The following is an 18487-nucleotide window of genomic DNA, read 5'->3' on the forward strand; positions in this document are numbered from 1 at the left end:
TTTCTCTGCTTCTCTTCTTCCTCTTCTTCCCCTTTTTCCTCTTTCTCCCCTTCCTCTGCTCCCTCCTCCCCCCCTTCTCCTCTCCTTCCTCCTCCCTCCTTCTCATCCTCCCTCCTCCTCCTGCTCCTTCTCCTCCTCCTCCGCACAGCCTAGAATTACCAGAATAACCTCTTAGTTCATATATCACTTGCAAGCTGTCCCTACTTAAATTTATATGCCATAACAAATTCCAGAAGTTTTACTAGACTTGTCATGTCACTAATATTAAATTCCCTATAGCAAATGCTTTTGCAGTATATCAGCTTCTCCAGCTGGTCTCTGATGATTCCTCTCAAACCTCATGCATCATCTCTCATTCTCCTACTTCATTTATTCAAAGAAATATCAAACACCTAGATTGTACCAAAAACTACATTAGGTTGTGTGGAGTTGATATGGCTCTAACTAGGCATGATCCTTGCCGTGAGGAACTTACATGCTAATGCAGAAGACAAACAAAATATAGGCAAACAGTCAAAAGAAATAACTGGCAGTTGAAATGAGACATTTAGTAAAAATATTAAAAGAGAATCACCTGGAGATAGAAATCTACTTCAAAGATTGTATCTCTAAGGCAGTAACACTTAATATGAAGAATATTTCAGATGGAAAAAATAGCATGTTGAACGTTCAAGTGTAAAAAATCTTGCTCCACTCAAGCAACTGCAAGAAAATGAGTATGAGTCATTTTTGCAAGGGGAAGATTGGTATGAGATAAAATTAGCATAATGAATAAGAGCCAGGAAGGGCAGGAGCAGTATATCACTATAAAAGTTTACTTTCTTTATCATATAGACTAGAACTTTTTGATAGAAATACAAAACAAATGGGGCACTTGGTTGGCTCAGTGGTTGAGCATCTACCCTTGGCTCAGGTTGTGATACTGGGGTCCTGGGATCAGGTTCCTCATCGGGCTCCTCTCAGGGAGCCTGCTTCTCCCTCTGCTTATGTCTCTACCTCTCTTTCTGTGTCTCTCATGAATAAATAAATAAAATCTTTAAAAAAATACAAAATAAGCAATAAATTGTAGTTATTTATGTAATTTAATATTTAATACATTTTCTTTAACTTAATGCATCCAAAATAGTATCATTTAAGATATAATAAACATAAAGTTGCTTATGAGATATTAGGGTTTTTTTTTTTTATACTTAGGTCTTCAAAATCTTGTGTGTTTACATTTACCACACATTTCAGCTTGAACTAGCCACATATCAAGTGGTCATTTGCCACATGTGGCTAGTGGCTACCATATTGGAATGGGACATTAATAGGTTTTAAGCAAGAGAAGGATGTGATCTGAATTACATTAGAAAATCACTTTGGAATGGAGAAAGTATAGGTTAAGTCAGGAATACCAGTTAAAAGGCTTTATTAGTTTCCTCTGGATGCTGTAACAAAATACCATAGATTGGCTAACTTTAAACAACAGAAATTTATCTTCTCTATGTTTTAGAGACAGGAAGTCTGGGGTCAAGGTGTCAGTCAGCAGGACCATGTTCCCTCTGAAAGCTCTAGGGAAGGGTCCTTCATTGCCTCTTCTAGCTCCTGGTGGTTGCTGGCTGTCCTTATAGCTTGACTTATGGATGATGCGTCACTCTAATCTCTGCTTCTATCTTCATATGCCCTTCTATAAATGTGTTACTGTGTCCAGATATCCTTCTTCTTATAAGGACACCAGTCATATTATATTTTTTTAAGATTTGTTTAATTATTTGAGAGAGAGAGAAAAGAGAGCATGATGGGGGAGGGGGCAGAAGGAGAAGCAAACTTCCCACCAAGCAGGGAGCCCAATTAGGACTCCATCCCAGATGCTTAACCAACTGAGCCACCCATGTGCCCAGTCATATTGTATTTATGATTCATCTAGATCCAGTATAGCCTCATTTTAACTGGATTGCAGCTACAGAGATCCTATTTCCAGATAAGGTCACATTCACAAGTTTCAGGTAGACATGAATTTTTGGGGACCCTAGTCAACCCAATACAGAGGCTAATGGAATAAAAGAGAATGGTAGCTTTTGTACACTGTGCACAGATCTATGCTCCATTTCCCTGCATGTCTCTAGGTAGTGGATCCGGAGTAGTGATACTAGATATGAAAGAAAGGATTGTAAAATATATTTCAGAAATGTAATTAGCATATATATGTCTTGGATGTGAAGAGCCCATGCCCAATCTAGGTCGTAGTTCTCAGTCACAACTTCTCTCATAACTTTTCTGATACGTCACTGAATGCCTATTATTTTTAACCCAGGAAGTTTGTGTTCCTAGCTTCTAAAGTCATCTAACTCAAAGACATCTCCTTCAAGCCCCTTTTCATGAGGACTTTGTAATTAGCTCCACCTTAGTGAGAAGGGTATTAAACTAGAAGAAATGAATTAGCCTGTAACATGCATAAAATAAATTAAATATATATTTGTTTAATCTACCATTACTGAAACTACACTGGAATTTATATATAGTACAACATGCTCTTTGAAAAAAAATCTGAAAACGAGAAGAATATTGTTAGGACTGAAGCAAAACATCATTAGGTTCTTGTTGGAAAAAAATTCATATGCCTTACCTCTAGGATATTAAATATAATTATCTGGGCACAACTATCTCCAATAATTTTAATCTCCAGAGATATGAATTCCCAATTTACATTTTTGATGTATCCCCTTCTTAAATGAAGTAACCTAAACTCTCTTAAATCTGGGTATATTTTCAGTTTGCATAATCTCTCATGGGTAATGAACTCCATAAATGTAAAATACACTATGTAATGATATGTAATCTTTTTGAAAAAAAAAATCGCTTCCAATGCAGTCTTAAAGTGGTGGGTTGTGGAGGATGTCAGTTTCCTAGTTTAGGAATCATAAAAATAAATTTGTTATTTAGACATTTGTTTTAATGATTTAGTGGACATATCCTCCTTCTGTTTGACTTTTTATTTTTGGCCCATTTAAAAAAATATATACAAACATAAACATAAAATAAGCCCCCTATCCTTTTACCCTTTTCTGCAACTTTTTCAGACTTCAGTTGTTTTTCCTGAGGTGTGGTGATCAAAAAACCCAGAGAATATAATAACAAGAAAGCTGCTAACATTTGTGAGATTCAAGGCAAGAACATAAATGTGGGGACACAGAGAATGTTAAGTCTAAATATTAAAATTCTAAATCAGGATTTAAAAACTGTTGAATATATTATGTTCTGTCCTCCTCTCTTGACAAATATGCTTTTCTAATGACTTGGAAAGTCATATTCCAATTATAATTTTGTGGACTCCATAGCATCCTGGGTAGCACCATGGCCCTGACTCCTGCCTAACCTAGCACCCAATTATCCTACATTCTGTCCCTCATGGCTTTATGAGTATACCTGTGATTGACCCAGTGAACACCCAAGCTCTGCACCAAATATCTGCCCCATGACCACACTTTGGGCAACCCTTAGGAGGACCTGGTCATGTCCTAAACTGGAGGGTGAATTCCAGGGTTCTAGAATATGGTCAGAAAGGAAATCTGACCTTTGACTGTGGCACTTATCCCCACAGAATACCCTCCTCATAGGCAGAACATGCTGAGAGAACAGCAAGAGCAGGGTACTGTAATGCAAACATCTCTTACCTAATCTCAAGGACAATATTGACCAATAGAGCTATTTAAATATATAGCTAATACTCTTCTTTTTTTTTTTAATCCCAATATCTGTTGGTGAAATTGGGTAATGAGTACATAGGGACCCTTTGTTTTATTCTCCCTTTTTGTTATATGTTAGCAATTTTCCATAATGGAAAGTAAAAAAAATGATATTAATATATTTTAATGTTGGCTTGATAGTTCCAAGAAATTGTATGTTCTGGGTAAGCAGTTATGAATTGCTTGGTCACTGTTGTGCTTGTTTCTAATTCTACTGATTCCTTCAGTGATATGCTCTTAGTACAGGTGGGTGAAAATAATCAATTTGATCTCTATAATACAGCCTTTGCACTTCTGAGCTCATCGTTGGACTTGGTATTATTAAACAATCCTAATGATTTTCCCTTTAATTTTTTGCTTTTGTTGTACTTAAGTCTCTTATTATTGACATTGAAGTCCATTATAAGATCAAATTCTTTTTGATCTGCTTAATTTTTGGTTTAAACTGGACTCAGAACACTTTGTGAATTTTATTGTGTTGAATTACATTACTTTTCCATTTTATTTTATGTTAATTTTTATTTAAATAACCTCTACATGGGGCTCCAATTCAGGACCCTGAGATCACACTTTCTTCTGAGCCAGCCAGGTACCCCTTACTTTTCAATTTTATTTTATTCAAATTTATTTTATTCAAATTTATTTTATTCAAATTTATTTTATTTTATTTTATTTTATTTTATTTTATTTTATTTATTTTTATTCATGAGAGACAGAGAGAGGCAGAGACAGACAGAGGGAGAAGAAGGCTTCATGCAGGGAGCCTGATGTGGGACTCTATCCCGGGACTCCAGGATCATGCCCTGAGCCGAAGGCAGACGCTCAACCGCTGAGCCACCCAGGTGTTCCTACTTTTTTTTTTTTTAATAATAAATTTCTTTTTTATTGGTGTTCAATTTGCCAACATACATAATAACACCCAGTGCTCATCCCTCAGTCCCGTCACCCATTCACCCCAACCCCCGCCCTCCTCCCCTTCCACCACCCCTAGTTCATTTCCCAGAGTTAGGAGTCCTTATGTTCTGTCTCCCTTTCTGATATTTCCTACCCATTTCTTCTCCCTTCCCTTCTGTTCCCTTTCACTATTATTTATATTCCCCAAATGAATGAGAACATATAATGTTTGTCCTTCTCGGATTGACTTACTTCACTCAGCATAATACCCTCCAGTTCCATCCACGTTGAAACAAATGGTGGGTATTTGTCATTTCTAACGGCTCAGTAATATTCCATTCTATACATAAACCACATCTTCTTTATCCATTCATCTTTCGATGGACACAGAAGCTCCTTCCACAGTTTGGCCTACTTTTCAATTTTAAAAGATAGTTTTTCTCCAGGTACCTGTCGGACTCAAGTCAGTACTGTCTGTGACGCTTGATCTTGCAGTCATGAGTTCGAGCCCCACGTTGAGTGAAGTTAGCTTTGCTCCTCACTTCAGTACTATGGAAACGCTTTAACTTAATCTGTAGATCCATGATTTAAGATCTAAATTCAGGATTATACTATTTTAGGCAGTCTTCGTATTCTTTTATTTATTTATTTTTAAGATATTCCTTTTTTTTTCTGATTCATACCTATGTTTTATATTGCTTTGTATGTATGTGTGCAAAATTTGCATAATAACATGGATGCTTTCATGTTTTTCATTTTAACCTCAAGGTATACGTTCATATACTAGTGCTATAATCACTATTACATATATTTTGCATTTCAGCCTCTTAATTTTATTAATAAAAGTACATTTTTTATTATAGATTCTAAAGCTGCATGTAGGCCCTCATGTTCTTTCTTTTTTTAAATTCATTTGCCTTTTCATCTTGAATTCACAATATTCTCTGTAGGTAATTAAACTTATAATTTAAAATAAATTGGAGTAATTTCTTGGGATTATTGAATATTTTCTTTTCACCTTTACTGCACTTAGTTTTACATGCATAAATTTTTTAACAGCTATAGTAGATGAAATACTTATTAATATTTAAGGTATAAGTAAATTATGTCAGATAAACTGCTAGATGTTAAAATATTCATAATTATTTTATTAATCAAGAGAATATCTAATAATGTAATTAAATACAAACATATTCTAAAATAAGGATAAATAACTGCCAGTATTTAACTCTCTTAGTCATTTAAGATTTCCTTTTCAAAGCCAGTTAGCTTTTTATGGTTTTGTCTCCCTGCCCCTCCCCCCCACTTATTTTTTGCCACATTTCTTCTTCTCCAGTGCATCTTAAAATGACGGGTACTTTACCTGTGCACACATGAGAGTGCAAAAATTTACATATATCAGTGATACCTGTTATATTTTTTATGCTCAGGCATTTGATAGGTTTTTGATTATTAAATATTAAATTTAAGAATTTTTAATGAAATTAGGAACTTAACCATTTTCTATGGACAACATATATTGTAGAGACAGAGTCTATGACTACCCAGTGCATAAAACACAAATACACACACATCAGCAAATTTTTAACAACTTAAATTGAATTATTGTAAGATTACTCTGCTTGAACTGATTGATAATATCATTGCTATCATTAGGATTTCATGCCTTTCAACATTTAGTTTTTATTTCAGTTTGCTTTTGCACATTTTGCTTCCAGTTTTGTATTTTAACTCTGTATTAATTTATCATGTTATTCCTAACTCATACTCCAAAATGCATTGCTGGCATTGCTTATTTACAGTATGAACATTCTATGGAATTACAGATTTTACAGAAAATAAAGATCCATAAGCCATCTCAAATTGTTTTTGCAGCAAAGAAAAATGACTTAATAGAGTCTGCAGAAGGATATATACAGGATGAACTAAAGAACAGTTGTATTACCATACATTTGGTATATAATATGCAATATGTGAGCAGCAATTCTGCTCGTAGGTTTTTTTTTCAGAATCAGAATATCTTTATAGAAAGTAGAGAAAGAACATCAGGGTTTGGAGATAAGGAAGGTTTTCATCTTGGCTGTTCCACTTACTAGCTTGTGTGACCTTCAGCAACTGATTTGTTTACTAAGTATCAATTTCCTGCTTTAAAAAGGAACAATGATACAGACATTGTATGATCCTCAGAGGATCCACATATATTATGCTATATGGTGCTTGGCATGTAACTACATTCTATTAAGTGTCATCTATTATTGTTAGTTGTTGTAGTAAAGATTACAGAATGAGAGGGAATGTGAATATAAGTATTCTTGTTAAGTTTGTAGAGTATATATAATTCTTTGGTTTATATGCATTTATATATAGTAGCTAACTTTTATTATACAGATGTTATTAAATTACTCTTAACATCAGATAAAATTATTTGGAAACTTGAGAAAAACTATCACATATATTATTTTGTTTTTCATATAGTGATGTTATGTAATATTAAAACCTCCACATATTCAGGACCAAGATTAGGCAGAAATGTAAAATAATATCAAATATAAATAATGAAATGTCTGTTTTTCATCCCATAATTTGGTCATATATATGCATGTATATATATATATATATATATATATATATATATATATATATAAATAGTTGTTTTTTACAGAATCTGCTAGTCTTCTTTCTTTGTGTTTATTCTAAGCATACATAGGTTTTATTAATCTTAAATGAGAAAAAAATGCACAAGGGTTTGCTTTGTTAAGAAATATGAGTACTGTCATTGCTTGGAATGGAAAATGTAAAAATAAATAGATATTTGTCAGAGGTATAGATTTATTTATAAAATTTATCTACCAGAAGTTGTTTCAGTCCTCCTCTATCCCTCTGGGAGAGGTTAGAAGAAGAAATTACAATGTTTGTTTACATAGGAAAATACCAAAAAAAAAAGACACATTAAATCACATGTGTACAGGAATTCTATACTTTCTGGCACAGACTTGATTTAACACTATAGTGTTATTCCTTGTCCCTTTCGTAGTCTCCACTTAGGCAAGTTTGAACTAGTAGATGTTTATATATATCTTTGTCAGGATCTCTGACTTCTAAATATTTGCAAATGTTCTTGCCTAAGAAAGAATCTTCATCCCTTCTACTCCAGCTTGGCTAATAATAATAATAATTCATTTTGCTAGTCTTAGCTAGGATGTCAGAAGCTTCTACATTTCAATTATTTAACTCTCTTATATGTTTCTTCTGCAACTCAAGAGCATACCCCCCCCACACACACACACATATCCCTCCAGTCATCTCTGTACTCCCTTTATTTTTATATATTGGATACTAATTGTTTTTAATATCTTTGTCTTTCACAGTGGAAGTTTTTCATAAAAGGGGCTATCCTTTTTTTTTTTTTTAATTGAGATGGATCTTTTTTAGTATAGTTGACACACAATATTACATTAGTCTCAGGTTTACAACTCAGTAATTTGACAAGTTTATATATATTAGGAGGGCTATACCTTTTTTTTTCCCTTTTCTGTCTCTTGTGCCCTGAGCAAAATCCATAATATGCATTTAATAAAAATTATGGCTGAGTTAAGGAATATAAAAATTTGTATCATGAAGGTGAAATGTCTCTTTCTCTATAGTGAAATCAACAATTTAAGTAAATACTTTTATTATATCAAATCAGTGTGAAATTAAAAGTATATGATGATGTTTTATTTCTATTTTTCTGATATATTTGCTTGCATAATTAAGATATATTCATTTTATGTAAATAAAAATTATTAGCAAGCTCACCATCTAATAATAGCTATTTTATGATGTATTTTCTATTTGATTACAATATTCTTTTTATCTCATGTTAAATTTATCCATTCATAAATAGCCATTAGTCTTGCAAAAATGCCAAAGCCCCATGGGCAATTATCTTCCAACAGGTGTGGAGACTTTTTTAATCTTCTAATTGTATGTTACAGAAATTTATCATAAACTTTCATATATTATCCTCCTACTGTTACACCAAACAAAATATTTAATCTTTATATACACCTAAGTCTATTAGAAACTTATAATTTACTCTCTACATTTGAATATAGCATAGGTATATGCATAGGTATACCTATGAGTGAGTGCATAGGTAACAAATAATTTAAATATGACATATTTGTTGTTGTGAAAATGCCTCCAAAAGAAAAAGAAAATAGCAATGAATTCCTTTAGAAATGCCCTTTTTTTTTTAAATTTCTGAAAGTATTCTTGATATAGAACTTGTTTGTTTTGCCTTGATTAGGCTATTGGTTATTGAAGCTATTCGAATTTTTTGGTTTATCATGACTTGAATTTTCTAAGTCTTATAATTCAGACTGATGAACCAGAATTTACCAATCTTTCTCACTCTTATCTTCAGGATGTGAGGCCTTGAAAACAGAACTGGGAGCAAAGCATAATGGAAGAAGTATTTGTTGTCTATTCCTCCTTGCCTCTTGCTTTAGTGCATAGACTCTAATTCATGTGCCAATATTTGTACATCTAGAGATTTATAACAAAACCTGCTTTTCCAATACTTATTATTCCAACCTATTTCAGAAACAAATATTTTTTTCTAAACATCCTTTCAATGATAACAAACTTTATCACTTCCTTTGCTAATTACTACTTCTTGCTCCTCTTCCTCAGCCTAAGTCTAAATAAACACAACTTGTTACTTCTCATTTTAAACTGAGTTTGCAAAATGTGGCCACATTGTCACTTATCCTTTTCAAACAGTTAAGATCGTACCTCACTTGCATGACATCTTCCTGAATTACCTAATCTCCATTTCGTCTGAATAGAAGCATTAGTAGTTTTATGGTAGGGAAGCTAGAAGGTCTGAGACATTAATAGTGCATAAAGGGTTTTTTTCTGTATTTCAATAAACCATATAAATATGTTTACCTAAATTATGTGTGTAATTTGTTAACTGTGATTACTTGCATATTTCAGGCAGAATTAAGGAAAAGAAAGAGGGGAATAGGAAGGGATAGGAAATAGGAAGGAAGGGTAGAAGAGGGAAAGGTAGGAAAGTTTTCTTCTTACGTTTGTGATGACCACCATCTCTTTCTGGAAAAAAAAAAAAAAGATGAATTAAATCAGTTTTTGTCTTTAACAGATTATGTGATTATTCCATTGAGCGGTCAAAAGAAAAGAAAACAAATTATCCTTTAAAGCAAATTAAAGTAAAAACAGAATCTAGTAGAATCACATGAGCTTATTTGGAAAATTTGTCAAGATTATACTTTCTAAATTATGTTATTCTCATTAAAAATGGGTGACAATAGTAGTAAAAATCCCAAGGTGAGATATGATCATATTAGTACTTTCAGATGTACCATGCACGCAGTAAACACATCTCATGATAACTAAGCTCAGGATCCTCTTTTAAGTGATACATCTAGGAGTCAGAATAGAAGTCCCCAACCAGAAGCTCAGTCAAATTAGTAGACCAGAATGGGTGTGTTTGTATTTGAGATAAGAAATCCCAAACTTTCTTCATGTATTACTTCCCTACCTAGTTATAACAGAATTAGTTACAGTGTCAAATCTCATGTAGATTCCTAAATGTGTAGATTTGAGGAGAGGATTAAGAAGAAAAAAAAACAAATTAAAAAGAAACTAAATGGAATCCACTGAGTAGTAGTATTTTTTGGATTTAAAGGTAAATGCTCTGAAACTAGATCAGTAAAATCCTATCAATTCAATTTACAAATAAAAACAAAACAGAGAACAAAACAAATAAAAAACAGTGAACAAGGAACATAGTATAAGCATTTGGTCTTGGGTTTAAGCAATCCTGGCTCTCTAGTGTTCTGTGGTTCTGTCACAGTAGTTTCTGTACTAAAAGATGCCAAAGGTGCAGTACTTATGGCTAGAAAATTAGAGTTATGAATATTTAAGCTTATATGCAAAACACAGAGCAAAGTATACATGCAGATAATCATGAATTGTACACAAATTTTAATAAGTGGAGAATATTAGTGTAGAAGCACATGACTTACCAATGTCGTTTCTTTTTTTTTTAATTTTGTAGGAAAAAGTCCAGCATTTACAGAAGGCTTTTGCTTCAAGAGTAGATAAATCCACACAGACTGAACTTCTAGGCTATGATGTAAGTAGCTATATAAAACCATTTTTATCTTCTTTATTGGTATTCAGACATCCACAGCTTATTTACCTCCGTTGCTGCTGTGTCCATGCATTGATTTAATAGGATTTAGTGGCTCACCATTCATCTTTTGCTCTTAAATAATCCCCAAATACCTTCTGGAAGTGAAAAAGATAATTACAGGCACTGACTAGCATACCAATGTCTTAATATTTTTTTTAAACTAGCATTCCTCATATAGTCTTTTAAATTGGTGCATTTGTAGACATGTAGATGATACATATTAAAATACCAGAACAATTTATTTTTAAGTACTAATTTATTTATTAACAGTTTAATAAAGTTATGTTCACAATCACCAAGGGCCAGGCACATCATTTTTACATTCTGTTACATAAAAGGAAACAACTTTGCAGAGAAATTTACAATACTATTTTAGCTTTTGGGCTTCAGTGCAGGCTGCAGAAAGTAATTTAATTGAAAGTTAGCATTTTTTTTCTTAGTGTGAAATACTTGTTGAATTGTCAAAATAGGATTGTAAAACATGTGTTGATACAAGATTGCTTCTAGTAACACTGAATGATTTTGGTTAACTTTGATATAAATTCCTTATCTTTTCTTAAATGAAGCTATGAGATTTTCAGTTTGCCTAAGTTCATGACTTTAAACTTACTTTTAATAAAAATATGAAGGATTTTTTTTTATCCTGCATCTAACATTTGTCAGAGCTCTCTCTTCTATTTAAAAATGATAATATTATTTTTAGCAGTTTATTGACAAATAAGATTAGAAAAGATGATTTTAAGTTGTTTTACAAAGGTGTATAATGATAAAATGTAAGCTTATCTGCATGTCCTTATTATATTAAATAACATAAATATGATTGTTACTTTTGTATCATCTTGCAAATTATAGTGTTATATTTAACATAAATCTACTTGTCTCTATTAGAAAGTAAACAAAGGTTTGAATTTTAGCACAACTTGTTTTCAGCTATTTATATGTATTCTTTCTTAATTAAAAAAACATTAAAAGCTATACTTCTGAGGTTTTGTTACATTCGTTTTAAGATGTTTATTATAGATATCTAAATATTCTAGATATCAATATGGTGACTGCATTACTTCTTGCCTGAAAACCAGTGTTATATATGATCTAAGTAGTGCTAATGTTTCATATTTTAAAATAGAAATGACTTCTAAGTTCAAAGAGGATTCACCGCAAGTATTTTAATGTTTATCTCTTTTGAAGGAGTATTTTTTTGTTTAAATTTTTTTGGGGGCAGCCTGGATGGCTCAGCGGTTTAGCGCAGCCTTTGGCTCAGGGCATGATCCTGGAGACCCAGGATCGAGTCCCACGTCTGGCTCCCTGCATGGAGCCTGCTTCTCCCTCTGCCTGTCTCTCTCTCTCTCTCTCTCTCTCTCTCTCTCTCTCTCTCTCTGTCTCTCATGAATAAATAAATAAAGTCTTAAAAAATTGTTTATATATATTATTTGTTTATCAGTACCTAGGTTATAAGCTCAGTATGTATTTTACAAATAATTACCTATGTCTTTTTAAATCTGCAAGCCAGTTATCCAATAAGACTGATAAATTAATAGTTTCCATTAAATCGTATTCCAACATAAGAAAATTAAAAGTTAAATAAGTTCCAGAAAAGTGAAGTTATTTGTTCAGTACCACATGCTCTTTTGTGGAAGCCTAGTTATTAAAAAGTAATATATTATTAAATAAGGAAAGAGGAAAACACATATTGGGACTCAAATATCCCAGTTTACTCAATAAGGAAATGATGTTTGGGAGACTCAGCTCCAAATTTCTTTCTTTTTTTTTTTAAGATTTTATTTATTTATTTGAGAGAGAGTGAGAGAAAGAAAGCATGATCAAGGCAAGAGACAGAGAGAGAAGCAGGCTCCCCGCTGAGCATGGAGCCTAATATGGGACTCCATCTCAGGACCCTGAGTTCATGACCTGAGCCGAAGGCAGATGCTTAACTGACTGAGCACCCAAACACCCCAACACCAAATTTCTAAAGGACTGAATATAAGGATAGAATGTGAGATCTCTAGCAATATTATTGACTGCAAGTGAGAAATAGTTGCTAAGAGACGAATGGTACCTGTGGGGAAATAACTAAACAGTATCGTGTATTTGCCTCTCTATGACCCATGATGTTCTTATTTCTATGAGATTTGTTATATCAAATCTAGATAGTTCTTTAAATACGTAAATAAAAATTTAAAATAGAGCCATGAACATAGTTAATTCTTATTAAAACTTTTTTGTTCCTATCTTCTCTTCATATCTGACAATGAGAGTTTAATGTATTTTACTCAGTTGAATTAAGGCTAAGAATAACAATTTCTTGGTAATGAGTCCTTTCAGGATCCCTTTGTATAAGTGTCTGGTATGATTTAGGTAGTTGTTAACATAGAATAATAATCTGTTCTAAAGTTTTCATATTTTACACTTCCTGGTGATAGATTCTAGGATATAAATCATCAGAATCAGAAAGGAATTATCAAAGATATGCATATAGAATATCACGCCACTAACTGGACGTAATTGTCCTAATAGACTTTGGGACATTTTTTATGGAAAACACTGGGTAGGGAAATATTTTTAAAAAGCAAATGAGAAATAAGAAAAGCATTTGAAATGTGATAAACTGTGTGACTATTTGGGAATATGTGGCTCATTAACAATGTATTTTCTATGATTGGGATGTATTTTCTATACTTTTCATTATCTATTCGTAAATTTTTTACTTTTTCTTAGGCAATAAGAATAATCAATTATCCTTTGACTTATAATATTTGTTCACAATTTTCTCAGGAAATAGTCTGACATTTTGTTTTTTTCATAAATATATATTCACATATATGCTATATCTACTTAACAATTTGCAATAGTGTTTGCCAGAGAAAATATGAAAAATCTTGTACATTATCAATGATTCTTATACTCTCTTGCTTATTTTCTAAAGCTGTCAGTATTAGTCACAAATTGTTTTTTATAGATCAGTATGGATCATGTTTCTATATAAATGTCAGAATAAAAGAGACTACCAGTATCTTTTAGTATAATTTTCTTGGAAAGATAGTTGTTACTAAACATTTCGCTTAAAATAGGAAGTAGAATTCTTGAAAGACTTTAATTATAATGAAAACTATTAAAATAAATTTCTGAAAATCCACTACAGTGAATAAGTTCAAAGATTCATACAATAAACTTCTATATAACAGATTTATCAGGAAACTTGAAACTAATGTTACTGTACAGAGTGCTTTGATTTCTAATGCAAAAGACAAAAATTTTTAAAAGTAAAAACAGAGTATCTCAGCAAGGACCTATAAACAAAATAGCTCTTGTGATAATGAGAGAGATTGTTAAATAAATGATGAATGTGTCTTCAATAATCAATGCTAATTTAACCGCTTTCACCTTCTTCTGTCTACACTGGCTTAGTTTATTAAAAGATTAAAGAATAATTTCTTAGGTGTCATTGTGTTGTTAAAACTAGATACAGTCAAGTAGCAATGTTGCCAATTGCAGGATTACACTAAGAGGTAGAGATTTTTCTGATTACATCAACTGTATAAATAAATGCTTCAGCATAGAATTTATACTATCTATAAATATCATTATAGTTGGAGCCCTCTGGAAATAAAATTTTTGGTTTAAATAATTGGAAATGAATAAGCAAATGCAGTGAAGATCTTATGTACTAACAGGGCAAAAATTCAGGTACTTTTTAAAATTTGGCATCTATATGCAGAGGTTTTTGGGTTTTTTTTTTTTTTTTTTTTTACTTCTTTTTGATGTTCAACAGAAGCTAAAAAAAAAAAAAAAACCAAAAACAGAAGCTTATCATTTTAAATGTAGCTGATTTACTTTAAGTATAAATTTTCTTTTTAATTAGGCCTGAACTTGACTAAGAACAATCACAGGGACTCTAGAGGAGTCTTCCCTTAATTAGCATATATTTTATACACATATTTAATAAGAAGTGTTTATTAGCTTTGAACTTGCAAATGTTTTTGTTCATATTTCTTTAAGAGTTTTGACGTTATCAGGTATTTCATCAAATATTATTAACCACTGTTACTCTTAATATTATTAATGGTTTTCATTTGTCTATTTAAAACTGACTGAATTGGGCATCACACATATATTTTGTCTGAGTCATGTGTGAGTGAAGCATAACTCAGTTTAGAGAAGTATGATCATACCAGTATATATTTTTCAAACATTTTAACACAGGTTAAATGTGTGGGATTTGCTTTATAAATGAAGTTTTCTACTTACATGCTAGAAAAATAATATTAGCTGCATTATGAATACACATTTGGAAGGAAAACTCAATGCAGTTGTCTGTGTATTCTCAGTCTATGCTACTTTTCTTAGATTTAATTTTGGAGACCCTCCTGATACAGTTAATAGTGTCCAGGGAATTCTAACAATATGAGAATAGTTCATCAGTAAGGAGTAAGAATGATTAGTTTTACCATAATTGTTTTATTAGGTATTAGAGCAAGAGAGTATTTTGTGTTATGTGACTATATTATGTCAGCCTATGGATTAAACCTAATTGTAAGAATTGAATAATTATCAATCAGGCTTTTTCATCCAGTTGCTAATAAGCCATAGTTTGTTAAAGCTATCTATTTTGGATCTATTCATTGCAGTTATTTTTTCATAAATTCAGCACTTCTGATCATGTCAGTGTGCCCCAGCATTTAGCAGATGAGTGCTTTCTCCTCACATACTTCATTTATTTATATTTACTTATATCAAGTATTTCTGTTTGTTCTCATAAACTTGAAAAATCAAGTTTAAAAACTGATATATTCCAGGTTTTCTTTTAAGCTACAGTTTCATGTTACATTAAGGATAACTTTCAGACAAAAACATCAATTAAAAACACAAGAAATATGATCATCTGCCATAGGTACTTATTAATACTTAGTGGAAGAATCACAGCTTATTCAGTGGTAAAGTTTTAAGGGTATCATTTTTGAAAATCTATACATGCATTTCTTCAACAAATATTATTAAGTGCCCCATGAAAGCCAGACTCTGTTCTAGGTACTTGGGATACATCTTTTAATGAAACCACAAATATTCCCTCATGAAGCCTGCATTTTTTGACAGCATACTTATAATAAATAATAAATATAAGTAAAGTATAATATGTTAGAAGGTGCTAAGTACAATATAGACAGGAAAAATAACACACTGAAAGGATAATTGTAAGTGTAGGGTTAAGGGTCAAGAAAGACTGTGATAGGGCAGCCTGGTGGCTCAGCAGTTTAACGCTGCCTTCAGCCCAGGGCCTGATCCTGGAGACCTGGGATTGAGTCCCACGTCAGGCTCCCTGCATGGAGCCTGCTTCTCCCTCTGCCTGTGTCTCTGCCTCTCACTCTCTCTCTGTGTCTCTCATGAATAAATAAATAAAATCTTAAAAAAAAAAAAAAGACTGTGATAGGAAATTTTAAACGGTGATCTAGAGCAATCTCAGGGTGAGATGTAAGACTTGAAGGTGGTGAGGTAAAAATCACATTTAGTGAGAAATCCTTTTGTGATATGCTCCTTGAACACCCCTCAAAGACCTTCAGTCAATAAGAACAAATTGCTTTGTCTTAGCAGCAGCCCTGGGTAAGAAAGGTGGGTTTCATTTATAGGCCATGTGGCATGAAAAAAAAAAATGCATTCTGTACCATAATACCCTAGAATCAGAACCCCTGCATCAAGAGACTCACACTAGAGGAACACAGACAGCCTGAGGGAACAGCCTGCTCAGGCTCCTCCTATCATTTCCACTTAGCAGAAGCACTGAGAAGAAAGTGAGGTCTGATCAGCCACACCATGTAAATTGATTTTACTTTCCTCTCTCTTTATTTTGCATACACTTTGTCAGCCTCCTCTCTCCTGTACCACTCTTCTCCCAGCAGGCAGAGTGAATTTAGATACTTTAAATGTATAATTAGACTTCATTGGATATCAGAGGTATGCCACTAAAGCCAACAAATACGGAAAGCACTCAGTAGTTACTTGTTAAAAAAATAAATGAATAGGTTAACTAAAAGACTATTACATTACATTAATCCTGAAAATCTATAGCAAATAAGTATGCATTGTTTTATTTCACTCACATAAAAAAGTGCATATTATTATTCTGTTATCCTGTATCGTTTTGTTATACATAACAAATATTTCAAAATGGCTACCTTGTGCCTTTTAGAACAAAGCATTAAATGCAAATCAACTCAGATAACCAGTGATTTTAAAACATGAGTACCATCATGCAGTTTCCTTCATAATATTGCATTGAATGCTTTCTCCTAAAATCCTGAATTTTTATCTAGGAGCCAGATCATTCCTGGAATGCCTCCAGGTTTTTATTTCAGCTCTGACTGTGCAGAATCAGTATTACTTAACTGATAGTCCTTTTGTTAAGAGAATTTATAGTTGAAATCCTTTGGGGAAAAATAGCAAGGATGGGTGTTAAAAAAAAGCTCTTGTAATTGTAAAAATATTCATCAAAATAAAACAATAAAAGAGCCACAGACATACAAATTTTATATAGCCTATGTAGAGAAGGAAAATAACTTTCCCTCTACTCTTCTAGGTTCTTGGCTGAGTCTTACCTGTAATAAACAGGAGAAGAACAAAGTTTGTGACATGTATACCTCCTCTATAGATGGGAGATACCCAGAAAAACTGAGTAACTCCCTGAAATGGTCCAAGTCACCATCTTAAATATAACCTCCAGCTAAAGACAAAAGATGATGGTGTGAGGTTAGGGGCATAGGAGAGGCTAGTTATGGGAGGTTGCCAGGAAAAGAATAGTAAACAAGGGTAAAGCTGTTATGCAGATTTAAGACTGTGACTTCTCCATTGATAAGAGTTTCTAGAGATTGAGAGTTGTCCTCTTCCTGGTAGAGTGAGACACCTTTACAAATGAGGATTTCCCTTATACATGTAGCTTCTTTTATAGAACAGTAATTTGTATTCCATTTTCAGAGCTTCACCTATGTCTGTTTCTTAAAAATACTCAGCTCAAGATAATTCTTATGCTAACAAGGCATATTCTGGGTGGCAAATCTTTGTTCCCCTTCAATTAGTAATAATGATTATCACATTTGCTGAAAAATATGTTGATTTAGTGATAGTGTTGATAAAAGAGAAAAGTTGATACTTGTTGAAAAGAAAATTTCTTTCAACCCACATCGACTTCTGCCTATTTCACCACCTCTGTAGGAAATCTAGATTTAATTACCAAATTTCTAAGAGTTTTCTTTTTTTATATATAAGATTTTATTTATTTATTCATGAGAGACTGAGAGAGAGGCAGAGACGCAGACAGAGAAGCAGGCTCCTCCCAGGGAGCCCAATGCGGGACTGGATCCTGGAACTCCAGGATCATACCCTGAGCTGAAAGGAGACATGCAACTGCTGAGGCACCCAGGCATCCCTCAGAGTTTTCTTAGACGAATTTAGAAGTTTTTTTTAGGACTTTCCAGTGTGCTAAGTGGATATTACATGACAAGGAGTCTTGTCTGAAGGAATTTTTACTACCCTATGGAAGAAAATATGACGTATGCTCTAAGGGCATATGTCAATGACTATTTGTGATACATTATAGAATTGCAGTTATTCACCATAATTGTCAGTGAGCCCTTTTGCTTAACTATGAGCCCAATCATCAACAGACATTTTC

At 32.8% G+C, this 18487-nt stretch overlaps 1 protein-coding gene and 1 long non-coding RNA gene across 5 annotated transcripts in view; one reads left to right on the forward strand and one right to left on the reverse strand.

Moving 5' to 3' along the window:
* CCSER1 (coiled-coil serine rich protein 1) overlaps positions 1 to 18487 on the forward strand; it is a 1365561-nt gene that overhangs the window by 700967 nt on the left and 646107 nt on the right. For all 4 annotated transcript variants that reach the window (XM_049104802.1, XM_049104801.1, XM_049104804.1 and 1 more), the window contains one exon: positions 10690 to 10767. In XM_049104802.1, coding sequence (XP_048960759.1) covers positions 10690 to 10767 — 78 coding nt within the window. The remainder of the gene's footprint in view (positions 1 to 10689; positions 10768 to 18487) is intronic.
* LOC112645334 (uncharacterized) overlaps positions 1 to 18487 on the reverse strand; it is a 46264-nt gene that overhangs the window by 11585 nt on the left and 16192 nt on the right. The window contains exons 3-4 of the long non-coding RNA XR_003127046.3: positions 10658 to 10922; positions 9699 to 9722 (exon numbers count right to left, since the gene is read on the reverse strand). This is a non-coding gene — a long non-coding RNA (uncharacterized LOC112645334). The remainder of the gene's footprint in view (positions 1 to 9698; positions 9723 to 10657; positions 10923 to 18487) is intronic.

This window comes from Canis lupus, chromosome 32 (genome assembly GCF_003254725.2).
Source record: "Canis lupus dingo isolate Sandy chromosome 32, ASM325472v2, whole genome shotgun sequence".
Taxonomy (NCBI): domain Eukaryota; kingdom Metazoa; phylum Chordata; class Mammalia; order Carnivora; family Canidae; genus Canis; species Canis lupus.